This window comes from Narcine bancroftii, chromosome 3 (assembly GCF_036971445.1).
Source record: "Narcine bancroftii isolate sNarBan1 chromosome 3, sNarBan1.hap1, whole genome shotgun sequence".
In the NCBI taxonomy this organism is placed as follows: Eukaryota; Metazoa; Chordata; class Chondrichthyes; order Torpediniformes; family Narcinidae; genus Narcine; species Narcine bancroftii.
This window is the reverse complement of record NC_091471.1, coordinates 178,637,062-178,652,047: the sequence shown is the minus strand read 5'-3', so window position 1 is coordinate 178,652,047 and position 14,986 is coordinate 178,637,062. Positions and strand designations below refer to the sequence as shown.

The 14,986-nt window shown below is 37.4% G+C and overlaps 1 protein-coding gene across 4 annotated transcripts in view; it reads left to right on the top strand.

The window, feature by feature from the left end:
- The window catches only part of sclt1 (sodium channel and clathrin linker 1), a 189,831-nt gene that overhangs the window by 98,395 nt on the left and 76,450 nt on the right, over positions 1 to 14,986 (top strand). For all 4 annotated transcript variants that reach the window (XR_011353954.1, XR_011353956.1, XR_011353955.1 and 1 more), the window contains exons 12-16: positions 1,508 to 1,599; positions 3,655 to 3,832; positions 9,799 to 9,897; positions 11,097 to 11,168; positions 12,918 to 12,992. Coding sequence is in view for 1 of the 4 variants with exons in the window: in XM_069925989.1 (XP_069782090.1) it covers positions 1,508 to 1,599; positions 3,655 to 3,832; positions 9,799 to 9,897; positions 11,097 to 11,168; positions 12,918 to 12,992 (516 nt within the window). In the remaining 3 variants the exon portion in view is untranslated. The remainder of the gene's footprint in view (positions 1 to 1,507; positions 1,600 to 3,654; positions 3,833 to 9,798; positions 9,898 to 11,096; positions 11,169 to 12,917; positions 12,993 to 14,986) is intronic.

Here is a 14,986-nt window from a genome sequence, read left to right as displayed (position 1 = left end):
ATTCCTCTGCCTAAGCTGTATTTGCTCCCAGGGTAAAACTTCAATTTCAGGAAATCCAGGGTGTCCTTTTTCAAAAAATATAGCTTTCCCTCACCTGTATCTTCTTTTCCTTGTCCCATATCCCTCCAAATGTGTCAAGGATAGGTTTTCCATCATTCTCACCAACCATATCACCAGCATCCACATCCAACATATTCTTCACAATTTTTTCCACCTTTATCATGATCGTAGCCCCAGATACATCTTCCCCTCCTTGCTTTCCATAGGGATTGCACCACAAATCCCTCATCCCTTCCTACCATTCGCCTTCCTGGTACTTACCTCTGTGACAACAAGAAATGCTACGCTTGTACCTACATGCTTCCGTCTCCACTCAAGTGAAGCGACACTTGATCTGCAGATCTGTGGGGATCATTGATGTGCTTGAATTTGGTGCTCCCGTTGTGGCCTCCTCAATATGGGGGAGAGTGGATGCAGATTAGGGATTGTTTTGTTGACCACTCTTGTTCTTTCTGCTACAACAAGGATCTCCAAGTAGCCAACCACTTCAATTTCACATCCCTTTGCCTCACTGACATGTCTCCCCAAGCCCTCATGTGTGTCCAAATTGAGGCCACGTAAACTGCATCAATATTGTCCTCCAATTTCCAGGATTATCTCCCCCCCCCCCAAAGCTTTCTGACATCCCTCTGTCATCTTTCCTTCTCTTTCCCTTCCAGTCACCTCTTCCTTCCTTCCCCATCTCCCTTCAAAGAGAACCTTTCTCAGCCCTCTGTTTCCTCTCCCTATCAACTCTTAGCTCCTTTCTTTCCCCACTATCATTATCCACCAATCGAATACGGTCCTGTGCTCCTCCCCTTACACCACATCTCCCCCCCCCCACCCAACCAAACCAACCAGTTTTTGACCACCTCAATGGTGCCCGAGATGGAAACATTGACTGTCTTTTGTTCCATGATTGTGCCTGACTTGCTGAGTTTTTCCCAGTTCTTTGTGATTTGTTCCAGTTTTCTATCATTTGCAGATTTGTTGTTTACTTTTGTTATATTTTGTTACTGTCAATTAATGTCACAGTTATAATTAATAGCCCCTTTTACACCTCATCCCAATTAATTGGCTGTGCAGTGTCCTGGGATAAGAAGCCCTTTGTGCCATTTCCACTGGGCCACCCTTAATTGGGACAGTAATTGCTTTTCCACTGAACACCACTCATCCTCAGAGATCAGTGCTCTACCTTTACTTGGAAATGAGTGACTTTTTGCTGCCCTTTGAACTGGCTTTATCAGCAGCCGGCAATATGAGTAGGGATCGAGATGACTAATCCCCAGAATGAAATGATGCCGGCATGCTGACAGTTTTCTTTTTCCAGTGGTCACTGTCCCAGTTAATTCCTTGAACAAGGTGCCAGGGAAAAGGGGCTATTGACTACCTATTAATGTAGAAGCAAACTTTGTTTAAGAATGATTTTGCTTATTTTGGAAACATGTGTTTATTTTGACATGTGTAGGAGCAGAATGCTGCAGCTGCACTGGGGAGAGAGGAAGCTTCAGACAAACAATTGCAACAGTTGCAAACTGCAATAACTCAATGTGAAGCCAGGTATAAAACTCTGCAATACTCGTAGTCTGAATCCACACTATGATCGAGACCAGATCATAGAGTTCGGGGTAGAGGTTTGGGAAAGTGGTGGAGCTGGAAAGGGAATTGTGAGGTCAACTGTCAGGGCTAATGAACTGTTTTGGGGAATTTCAAGGTAATATATTCAATAAAGATTTAAATTTCCGCCTTCATAAAAGCGGGGTGCTGGAATCTGATAATTGAATTACCAATAATGTGTAGAAAATACACATTCAACTTCTTAACTTACTGCTGCTTAATTATAAGCCGGATTATTCATCTTAATTTATTTCATAATTTTGTCATCAGCACTGAATACTTAAAATGTAGAATGGGATTCTGAAATTTTATGATCAAATTTATGAAACAAAAAAAATCTTCTATGTACAGTATTTATTACTTAAATTTATATTGCCTATCTACTTATTCTTAAGTATAATAAATGAATTTCAAATTGAATAGCTCTCAATAGTTGAAAGAAATTTTGGCAGCAAATGACAATTATTGGGAGTGCTTGTGTGGGTAAAAGCAGAAAAGAAAAAACAATTGGCATAGTTTAAGAAAATTAATCCATGAGAAATATTATTTTGATAAATTTTTACCAGTTGTCGTATTAAAAATTTACTCTTAATATCTGCAGATGTGCAATAAATTTACATGATTCAATAATCAACAGTTTCTCAAGACTCCCACCCTATAACTTTCTCAAATAGTTGTTTAAGTTGAGACAAAAAGATGAGAATTAATAGCTGATTTGTATAGAAGGGATGCAAAATGAACAAGATTAGAATCCATTTAAAAATAACACATTATATTAATATAACATTTGTACTCTCTTCCTCAACCCCAATGTAATACAAAACTAATAGTTGCTTTTGAAAGACAATCAGCTAAACCATCAGCAGACATTGTATTAGGCTCTATAATACTAATTGCATGTTGATGATTTCTTAATTTAATTTGTAGATGCAGCATGGCTACAGGTCCTTCTGGCGACGAGCCCTCACTGCCCAAATATACCCATGTGACTAATTAACCTACTAAACCTAAATGTCTTTGAAATGTGAGAGGAAACCAGTGTACCAGGAAGATACCCAGGCCATCACAGGGAGAACATACAAACTCTTAAGACAGTGCCAGATTTGAACACCTGTCGCCAACACTGTAATAGCATTGAACTAATTGCTACACTAACCGTGCCACCCTGGTGAAGCTAAATGTGAAATTTGAGATAAATGACTGCAATTCATTAGTGTAAATTGAGGACTTTGCAAAGAAGAAAGTGCATCATTCAATGCCCATTGTTCTGTTCATGAAAAATTTACATAATTTGCTTTTTTATGGAAAATTTCAATGGAGGACCTAGCTGCAAAAATTAATTTATTATCTGTTTTCCCTACACCTAATATAGACCTAATAAGTACAGAAATCACACAATACTAACAGACACAAAATGTTTCATAGTGATTGCTCTTGAATGCAGAGCTGGAATGTAACAGGATATACTGATGTTCGCTATATAAACCTGATCATTATAAAAAGTTACAATTGCATTTAGTTCCAAGGAAAAATATCCAAAAAATATAGCTTGGTAAAGCGAGTATGCAGTACTGTTTTAACAATAAGATTTGTAAGAACAGGTTATAGCAACTAATTTTATATTCACTTGAGTGCAGAAGTTGAAGGGTGATCCAGTCAAACAGCTATTTCCTCTGGGAATAATCAAGAACAAAAAGGCATAACCTTAAAATTAGAGCAAGGTAACTTGGAAGAAATGCCAAGTACCAATAATTTGTAGAAATCTGGAATTCTCACTACCATCTATTGAGATAAGGTCAATTGAAAATGTCAGAATGGAGATTTTTAATTGACCAGAACATTAAAAGTTATGCAACCACAATCTGTAGATGCAATTCAAATGGGTAAGTAAATTTGAGGGACTTCAATGTTTTCCAATGCTCTTACATAAGCCAACATATTTTAACTGAGAAGACAAGTACATATATCCTCGAGTTGCATAATCCATTGTTTTTATAGATTACAGGCAGCTACACAAGTTGCAGAAAAGTTGCAAAAAGAAAAGTATAGTTTTGAACTGCAAATTGGTAAACTTCAGGAAAAATACGCTCAGGCAGAAGATGAAAAATACGAGGCAGTGGCCAAGGTTCGAGACAGCATGCAACTCCTTGAAGAAGCAAACTTACAGAAAGATCAGGTGAGGTTTTTAAGCCCGTAAAACGAGCTGTAGGAGATATTGTTTCATATTTTTATTGAAAGCAGTTTGGAATATTAATAAAATTCTCATAATTTTAAGTAACCATGGATTACTTCTGGTATTGGAACACCAATACCCCTGAGTGTAAAGCTTTCCAAATGGTAATGGACGCACCCCAAGACATTACAAGCAAAACTTTCCTCACTATCAAGAACATCTAAAGAGAACCCTACTATCAGAGAGCAGCGGCAATTGTCAAGGATCCGCATCACCTAGCACATCTGTTCTCACTGCTACCATCAGGAAAGAGGTATTGGTAACACAAGACGCATGTCACCAGGGTCAGAACCAGCTGCTATCCCTCCACCATCAGACTCTTCAACACCAAACTCAATCAGGGACTCATTTAAGGACTCTAATTTGTGCTCTTTATTAATTTTTATTAAATTCTCTCTATGGCACAGTAAGTTTGTTTACATTCATTATCTGTTTACAATTCTTTATTTGTTTACATGCATACGCTGCATGGTTTTTTTTTTGCTTGACCAATAAATGGTAATTTTGCCTCACCTGTAGAATAAGAATCTCAGGGTTGTATATGATGTCATGTGTGTACTCTGACAATAAATCTGAATCTCATTTTCTTTCAGTCCATATGTAAATTTTGAGTGAATGTGAATGTATTTGAAGATATTGTTTTGTAATTTTTGAAAAGCATCTTGTAATTTATAGCTACATAGAGGAAAAATTAGCTTTTAACCTGAAAGGTAAATTAGAGGTTCAAAGTTTAATGGATAGAGGAAAGAAAATTGAAATGTTGGTCCAAAATCTCAAAAGAGTATTCTCCTCTGGAGATTTATGAATGGTCAAGCTCAGGAATGAAGTTTGAATGTTGATGCACAGCAAAAGAAGAGAGGCTGATAACTTGAAGAAAATTAAACACATACAGTGCCCTCCATAATGTTTGGGACAAAGACATTTCCACCCCCTCCCCCGGCTTTATTTCCCCCTCTGATCCTCAATTTTTAATTTTGAACCAAACAATTCAAAAGTAATACATTTTGGTTTGACTGTGTAGAAATCACAGTGCTTTTTTTACATAGTCCCCTTATTTCAGGGCACCATAATGTTTGGGACATTTGGCTTCCCAGGTGTTTGTGATTACTCAGAAATGTTTAATTGCTTCATTGGTGCAGGTATAAGAGAGCTAGGCTTGCTTTTAAGCTTTTAATCCCCTTTGGAGTCTGTAGTTGCTTTTATTCAACACAAAGACCAGAATTGTGGCAATGAAAGTCAAAGAGGCCATTATGAGGCTGAAAAACAAGAATAAAATAGAGACATCAACCAATCCTTCAGGGAGGAGTCACGCGATGGAGTAGTGGCCGGACGGTGAACTCCAGCCCTCTCCAGAAAAGTCGGGAAAAACGAGAGAAAACACAAAGGCACAGAAATAAAAGTTACAGAAAAGTGAGTATAAAGGTGGAAAGAAGATGGCGACAAAAAAAGAAAAGTCGAAAGCAACGGTAAGAAGAGAGGAAGAGAAGACAAAGGAGGAAAAAGGTGAAGGCCTTACCTGTCCGAAGAGGCCCGCTGCGGAGAGAGAAACCCGCTCCCTCAGGTCGGTAAATAATGGACTACAAAAATGGCTCGCAGAGCCGAGTAAAAGTGCGCAACCGCGCATGCGCGAAGTTTCGCGCATGCGCGATGCGAATGAAAAAAAACACACCGACGGGAGGGGGGACCAGCTGGGGAGTCGATCTCCACAGCCGGCAACGACAGCTGCAGAACACCTGCAGCAAGAAGAGACCACAGAAGACAACAGAAACAAGATAGAAGAGGAGGAAAGGGCAACAAAGAAACAACAGATGGCCAACCCAGAGGAAGAAGAAGAGGAAGAGTATGGTGAAATAGAAGAAGAAAAGAGAGGCAAGGTAAAGGATATACTTGCTCTTATTAGAGGATACATGGAATCATTTAAAGAATGGCAAACACAGGAATTTAAGGATTTAAGAAAAAGAATAAACAACACAGAAGAGAAAATAAATAAAATGGAGATGACCTTAACAGAAATGGGAAAGAAAATGGACAAGATGGAAGAGCGGGCAGTAGCAGCAGAAATGGAGGTAGAAGACTTAAAAAAGAAATTGGAGAAATCTAATAAAAAAACTAAAGAGACACAAGAACTACTAGCTCAAAAAATAGATACAATGGAAAACCATAACAGAAGAAATAACATAAAGATAGTGGGCCTTAAGGAAGATGAAGAAGGCAAGAATATGAGGGAGTTTATAAAAGAGTGGATCCCTAAGACCCTAGGATGTCCAGAACTACAGCAAGAATTGGAAATAGAAAGGGCACATAGAGTATTGGCCTCTAAACCACAACCACAACAAAAACCAAGATCGATTGTAGTAAAATTCCTAAGATATACTACAAGAGAAAAGGTACTGGAGAAGACAATGGAAAAAGTAAGAGAGGGCAACAAACCACTGGAGTATAAAGGGCAAAAAATCTTCATTTATCCAGATATAAGTTTTGAACTCCTAAAGAAGAGAAAAGAGTTCAATACAGCAAAGGCGATTTTATGGAAGAAAGGGTATAAATTCATACTAAAGCATCCAGCGGTATTGAAAATATTTATTCCAGGACAACAAAACAGACTATTCTCGGATCCAGAAGAAGCACGAAAATTTGCAGAACAATTACAAAAATAGACTGAGGGAGGAAGACGGGTAATGAGAGTTAAGATGATCACAATTGATATGTATGTGGGTAAAGACAAAAATAGACTGAGGGATGAAGACGGGTAATGAGAGTAAAAATGATCACGATTGATATGTATGCGGGTAAAGAGGTATAAGAGTGAATAGAGACAAGGAGCATACATGAATGTATCTGTACTTAGAGGAAAATATAGATAGTATAGACAAGAATTAATAAGGGAAGGTAATGGAATAGAGAGAATAAGGAGGGAATTAAAAGAGTGACCTTTGTGACATATGAAAAGTGAAATCTTTTCTGGGGGAGGCGGGGTGGGGGGAAATAGCGGTCACTGCAAAATCAGTTGACGCTTGCGAGTGGATTCGCAAATCCAAATGGAGAGGGGAGATGTGGTTGTCCGACAAGGGATAAAGGACAACTCAGGAGGTGAATGGGAGATTGGGAATAAATAAGATAGAAATAGGAGAATAAGGAAAATGTTGGATGTTGTAGGAATGTTGTCTTATAAAGAGTTGAAAATAAGAAAACAGAAATGGAAAAGGAGGAAAGGTAATGATGGAAAAACGGAAAGAGAAGATAAACAAAATATAAAAGGGCTACGCTGAACTATATGTCTTTAAATATTAATGGAATACATAACCAAATTAAAAGGAATAAACTACCAAATTTAAATGAATAAATGTATTCCATTAGAAAAAATAACATATTGGTTAAGAAATAATATTGAAATATTCGAACAAGTATAGGAGCCTTACATTAAATACAATAGCGAAAACCTACCGGGGACAAACATTACCTAAGTTGATGGAAGGAGAAGGAAAGAAAAGAATGGACTCAGTAGAATTTCTGGTGTAATTTTGTTGAATGACAACATTGTCTGACTGGATTAATGCAACCTAGATTGTATACCTAAAATGGATGAGAGGGGGGGTGGGGGGGTGGTTTGGGAGGAAAGGGGGGGGGGAGAAAAAGTCACTGTATATGTGTGAAAAAGAAATTGTGTATATCATGGCTAATGTGATTTATGGTGTGAAAAATAAAAAAAATTTAAAAAAAAAAAAAAAAAAAAAAAAAACCAATCCTTCAGATTACCAAAATCACTGGTTTGGAACATCATTAAGAACTGTGCTCAGTAATCCAAAGGGATTGATATTCCAAGGAAGACCGCCACTACTGATGACAGAAGAATTCTCATCAAAAGGAAGAAAAATCCCCAAACACTTGTCTGACAGATCAGAAACACTCTTCAGGAGGCAAGTGTGGATATGTCAATAGCTACTGACTGCAGGAGGCCTCATGAATAGAAATACAGAGGCTACATTGCAAGATGCAAACTGTGGTAAACGTAGTTCCTTTATGCCTCCACACTTTGTTCTTGTCATTACTCTGGTACAGGTTAATTTTGGTCTCTACTGTCCATAAAAACTTTTTCCAGAATTCTTTTGAAGCTCTTTTGAATACTTCTTGGCCATCCTTTCTGTGGTAATTAGTGGAGCCTCTGTATTTCTCTTCATGAAGTCTTCTTCAGACCGTAATCTCACACCTGCCTCCTGAAGAGTCATCCTGATTTGTCAGAGATATGTTTGGGACTTTTTTTTTCTTCATCATGATGAGAATTCTTCTGTCATCAGCAGTAGAGGCCTTCTGTGAAATACCCGTCCCTTTGCAATTACTGAGCTCACCAGTACACTATTTCTCCTTAATGATGTTCAAAACTGTTGATTTTGGTAGTCCTAAGGTTTGGGTGATGTGTCATATAGTTATATTCTTGTTTTTCACTGGCTTTGTCAACTTTGGCATAACTCTGGTCTTCATGTTGAAAAATGGCAACTACAGACTACAAAGGAGATCTAAAGCTTAAAAGTAAGCCAAGATCACTTATACCTGCACCAATGAAGCAATTAAACATAGCTAGCTGAGTACTCAAAAAACATCTGTGAAACCAAATGTCCAAAACATTATGGTGCCCTGAAATGAGGGTGCTATGTATAAAAAGTGCTGTAATTTCACATGGTCAACCCAAAATGTATACAAATAACCTTGAATAAAATTTGAAATTGCACTTTATTTGCATGTGAATTGTTTGATTACAAATTGGGGATTAAAGGGGCAAATAAAAGAAAAAGGTTTTTGTCTCAAACATTATGGAGAGTGGACTTAAAGTTGTTGGTTGATCCAAGTATGTGAGAAGCACAGGATTGATGAATAAGTGAATGTGCAGCATAGGATACGAGAATGAGACATTTGGAAGTGTTGAATTTTATGTTGAATAGATTCAGGAAAGAAAAATAGGAGAGATACATTGGAATGATACACAGGTATGCGTCACTTAAAATCCTCGATACGTTCTGTGAAATTTGGTGTTATACAAAGTGGACATTGTGGGAACACCATATTTTATGCTTAGCAAAGCTATATGGAATACTGTGGTGTACCTGTAAACTTTTTATTTGTAAGTAGGGATCAGTGTGGAGACTGACACAGGGCTGTGAAGAGAGCGAGAGAGGTAGTGGGATCAGTGTGGGGACTGACGCAGGGCTGTGGGGAGAGAGTGGGCCAGTGGAATCAGTGTGTGAACTGACATGGGCAGGGGGGAGAGAGTGGGGTAATGGAATCGGTGTGTGAACTGACATGGACTGGGGGGAGAGAATGGGGGAGTGAGATCAGTGTGGGGATTGGCACAGGGCTGAGGGGAGAGAGCAGGACAGTTGGATCAGTGTGGGTATACAATGTACAATTTCCTATAGCTAGTGATCGCTTTGTCTGAATTGCTGCGGACTTGCTCGCGGTAACTGAATAATCATGGGACCACAGATGTATATGCAGTCGGACGTTGTTAAGCAATGAATACCTGTAATCTTCAGAAATGGTGCATTTTTTTTGCAGAGTTAGTTATATTCAGTCTTGTGATAGCATCAATATTAGTTTAGAACCAGAACGTGTAATAAGGTTGACTGCAATTAATGTATAAAATAAAGTGAGAAAAATTTACAAAATAGGTGGAAGGAGGAAGAGATAATGTTTTAAATCTCCCATTGTTAAGTTAATGTCATTTTTGGATTAGTTTAGATGAACTGTCAGACAAACAACTTAACAAAATCAATATCATCTTTGTTTAACATTTCAGAATTATATAAATGGTAACATTTTAATTTTTGCCACTTTACATATCATAAAATTAAATATGGTGTCACCAAATTTGTTCATTTTGATCATTTTTTTGCCCACTTTTGCAAAACATTCAGGTTTTACTACGTGAAAGACAAAAGGAAGAAGAAGTGGTAAAAATGAAAGAAGCCATAAATCATCTTATTCAAGAAGCTACTGCCCAAACCAAAAAGGAGGTTAAGTCAAGTTACTGTACTTTTCTACTATTACTAATTGAGAGTTAAACATGTAGACCTAACAAAATGTTTAGTGTGGTAGCAGTATTAAAAATAAGTGGAAAATATAAAACACAAGCACTTTGATACTTCAACATTTCAGTTTGCTTATTAGTTTTCCACTTTGACAACTTCAAGGTGTTGGGAAATGTTGTTTAATCATGTTGGAAGACGTTGAGAATAACCAAGGATAAATATTCTAAATCTGAGGAAAATTATCATAATACTTTGTTTTCCATTAATAGTAAGGCTTGTCTGTCCACAAGATTTCTTAATAGACCACTTAATGTATGTGGAATTTAAAAAAAACCTTTAATGTGGATACATTTGAACCTTTGAGTTATTCCCATAATCTCTTCAAAGTACCAGATCTACATTTTCTTTAAAATTTACAATATATTGCTAACTCAGAATGAACTTCGTCAAAGGCAGTTCCACTTCCACAAAATTGACTGCATCAGGTCTGAATGACCAACATGACTTGCTTATGTCTGATTTGTGATATTCAGAAGGAATATGATATTAACAAACCTGATCAGCAGTCAATTAAAGCCAATGACCAAAGCCTGTTAATTGTGGTGCAGTAATTATTTCCCTGTGAATATCAAAGAAATGTGGCGAGCAATGAATTGACATTTCATGGGTGTGCCCTATGTTCATAATTAGTTATTGAAGCCAATAACAATGAAAAGTCAAGATTGTTAAATCACTTAATTGAATGACGAACACTGCTGAGGGTCAATTGGTTAAAATTTGAAAATAACTTTTTAAGACAATCCTGGATGATGCTGGACGATATGTTATTCCAGTCAAGAATCATTTAGAATTGCAAGGATTGTTTATTTTTATGCAAATGAATTTGCATGCTTCTTTAGCCTATTGTCAGTGCTCTTAAAATGATGAAGGTAATAACTTCAAAATTAGGTAATGAATGTCCTAACAAAGTATTATTCATGAACCAAGCATGATAATTTAATTGATGTTGACACTGTAGATTAACTCAACTTAAAATACAGCATTTTCAGAGAAAAATATATTGAGATGTGAACTATTGTTAAGATTTTTATTGTTTATACAGTGCTTATTGAAGCAAATTCAAATTTTTAAGTAAAATGTATTAAAGGAATACAGTTACATATTCAACATCCTATTTCTTGCAGGTTGAAAATGTCAGGAAACAAAGTAATGTCCAGATTTTTCGTTTAACTGAGGAGCTGACTGCGGTGCAAATGGTATGTGTGATAACCAAATTGAATGTGTCAACCTTGCAAACAATAAACTGATGTGAAAGCAACTGAGTGAAACACGAAAGTCTGCAGACACTGTGAATGTAGTAAAAACACACAGAAATGCTGGAGGAACTCAGCTGGTCTCACAGCATCCATTGGAGGTAAAGATATACTGTATTACCAACATTTTGAGCCTGAGCTGCTCTTCAAGATATAAGCAAAGAACAGGAAGGTATCAGAATAAAGACAGGGAAGAGTCCAGACCAATAAAAGGTGTTGATTGCATATGATGAGAGGAAAGGTGAGAATTGATTTTGGCTCTGTGAAAGGAGACCAAGGGAAAAAGGGAAAGAGAGAGAGGGAGGGAGAGCGATGAGAGTGCTGGGGTTTAACAGAAACCAGAGAAGTCGATGTTAATCCCATCCGGTTGGATCGTGCCTGACTGAGCTTGATCAAGCATTAAATGAAGCACTTGCTTATTTATCTCAGATTTAGGTGTTCTTCAGTTAATTTGTCAGTAGGCTGGGGAAAGGCAAGTTAAACCAAAGTGTTGGTGTGCATATTGACAGTATATGGTGACATGTAGCATATTGGTCATAAAAGCACTGGAAAATATGTAGACATAAGGAATGCATAAATGAGGGCTGGATAAATTTGCCACGGTGGAGGTGATGGCAAACTATTCTTTGAGTTGACAACTTATTCCATGGCACTCAAATTTATTTATACTAATTCTAATAGATAAACATCCATTGAGTTGCTGAAAAAAAATCTTTTGCAAAGAAGTACCTTGTGAGAAGGAAAGCAAATTTTTTTTCTTCACAGAGCAAGTGTCTACGTTAGGATATCACAAAGAGAGTTACTGCAAATTAAGTGTAGTTACTGTTGTAAATTAAAGCCAGCAGCCAACTTGTACACAGTGAGCTCCCACATGGAATGTGGGAATGATTTCATAACTTGTTTTAGTCACATTGAGGAAAGGATGAATATTCACTGAGACAGTGTTGTAATTTTGTTGGTCTTTGAAATAGCCATAGGATCTTCTATATTCAATTCAGGGATGTCCAATGTAATAGCCACTTGTCTTTATTGAGTGTGCAAAGGTCCATTATTATTGAAAAATAAAGTTATATTTATGAACTTGCACAATCTGAGATGTCCTGGCAGTATTTTGGCTTTTAATACTGTTTTTGCTTTATTATTACAGAAAATCATGTGGTGTTGAAAATAGTTACAAATCTGTTTTAGCCTATTATCAAGTTCAACCCATCTTCAAAACTGTTGTGTTATAAAATATTATTATAGATCCTCTCGATTGAAACCTATTTGTCAACCTCATTTATTGCTTTCAGAGAGAAATTCTCAATGATAGATTAGCTAAGAATGGCCAATTCAGACAATTTGAATAATTGGATGAAGAATTGGACAAAAGCCTTAATTATGTCACAGATGTAGCATATGTTTTCCTGAAATAAAAACAAAATGTTGATAATATTCAGTTGGTCAAGCAGAAGAGAGGAACAAAGTTCATGTTTCAGGTGGATGATTTCTCATCAGAACTGCTGTGCTCACAAGCCATCCACTGGAAATGCTAATGCTGTTCATCTCTCCACAGCCCGGCCTGCTGAATATTTCCAACATCGATTTTTATTTTGAATTTTCAGGATCTGCAGTTTTTGCTTTTTAATTTCTCTGAAATGGTTGGTTTCATTTCTTTGTCAGTTTTTATGATATCATGTATCCTCCTGATAGAAATGTGAAGATAAACAAGGTCAGATTGAACGAGCCTTAAGAGAGAAGCGAGCAGTAGAAGAGGAACTTGAAAAGGTAAAAAAAAAAGCAATGCATAATACTGATCAAATAAATTCTTAATTTTTGCTTTCCTCTTCAACCTAATTTTCTCTCTTTACAAAAATACTTAACTGTGTTTGTATGATACTTTGGTACAAAGGAAATTGCAAGCCATGTGTTATTTAAATACAGATTCTTTAAAGGTCATTACTATATTTTTGAGTAGGCTCAGGTAAACTGTTTAGGTATTTAAGATTAAAATAGAAACTGCTAGAAGTGCTCAGTAGATCAGGCAGTATCTGTGGAGGAGAAAAAATATAGCTCACGTTACAGGTCAATTACTTTCAGTCTGTTTGATTTGGAAAAGAATCGCTGTCTGATACTTGAGGAAAGACCAGATGGTAAGATGTGTCTTTTGTGTCGGTGAGATTCAAGCAAGGGGTCAAACCTAATGATAATTTAAAATTATAGAATTGGTAAAGAATATAATATCTGTGATTATGTGTTGTTTTTCTATGAAAAATGCAAGATTATTCTTTACACCACCATGTTTTGGATCTCTAGCTTATTCTTCAGATTTGTAGTTGCTGGCCTCACCTTGCCTTAATTACAGTTACATTTCTAAAATTTGTCTTACTTTAATTTCTTGCTCTGCATTTTTATAATATTCTTTGGCAATTTTCTTAGTTTTCCCATGCTGACTCCTGCCTTGTTCTGCAAAATGTAAGCATTAAATTTTGGCATAAGCAGTAAAGTATTCAGGGCTAGAATAGTGTAGAAAATGAAAGGGATTGGCAATAATTAAGTTGTTTTTTTTTAATTAAGTTGTGCAACATTGCATTTCAAAGTCAGTTCACTTGCCCTCAGAATATGTGTGTGTGTGTGCTTGGATTCCAAAGCTGTGAAAGTCTTGGTTGTTCATTTATGTTTCTACCTATGACAACAACATTTGTTAATGTGGTTTAATTTATTGTTCCACTCACTGAGATGTGAAAAGCTTAATTTTGCGTGTTATTTAGGCATTGCAAGAACTCATTTCTCTGGTGCCATTTTTTATTTAAAATTCACAGAAAACCACATGGCGAAAGCAAAGTAATAACCATGACGATGGTCAAACTGGGTTTCTAGAAGTATGTAGTGGGCCGAGCGGGCGCACAACGCAGTATTGCGAACTGTCGTCGATGCAGTTCTGCGGGCGTGCAAAAACCATAATATGGACAGCTGAATACTCACCTAATGGACCACACGCGAGAGATACTGAGTGCTGAGGAACGGCACATTAATCTGATGAGTCTTCTGTTTGAAGGCATGGGATGCTCACAAGGCTTAATTTAAACCTGCCGGTCCCGTGGATCGGCAGCAAACTCATAGTGACATCCCACCTTGTCCCGTGAAGCCCGGGACATGCGGTATATAAAAGAAGCTTGTAAAGTCTAATAAATCAGTCTTGAGTTGACTAATCTGGTGTGTGTGTTTGCATTACTTTAGTAGCTCTACTAAAGTAGCCGCTACAATTGGTGACCCCGACTACAAGATTCAGCTGAAGCTTGAGTGTACAGTTATCATGGACGCAACAGCGGCAGCTGCCGCCATGGCGGCAGTTAACACAGTGGGACTTCACTTGCCTCCTTTCTGGACCCATTAACCTCGGGTATGGCTTATTCAGGCTGAAACCTAGTTAGGTCTTCGGGGCATAACAGCGGAGGACACGAAGTTCTGGCATAATGTAGGTGCGTTGGACGCTGCTATTGCATCTTAAGTAAATGAATTTATTGCCAATCCCCTGGCAGAAAACCAGTACACCAGGTTCCGCCAGTTTCTCATTGATACACTGGAATTGACAAGACATGAGCGCGGCATCCAGCTTTTGAATATGGAAGGCCTGGGTGACAGGAATCTATTTGACCTAATGAATGAGATGCTCGCATTAGCGGATGGTCAATCTCATTGCCTGCTGTTTGAAACTCAATTCCTATCCAAGCTTCCAGCTCGTGTCGCTGTACCCATTGCTAACATGAATTTCCACCATC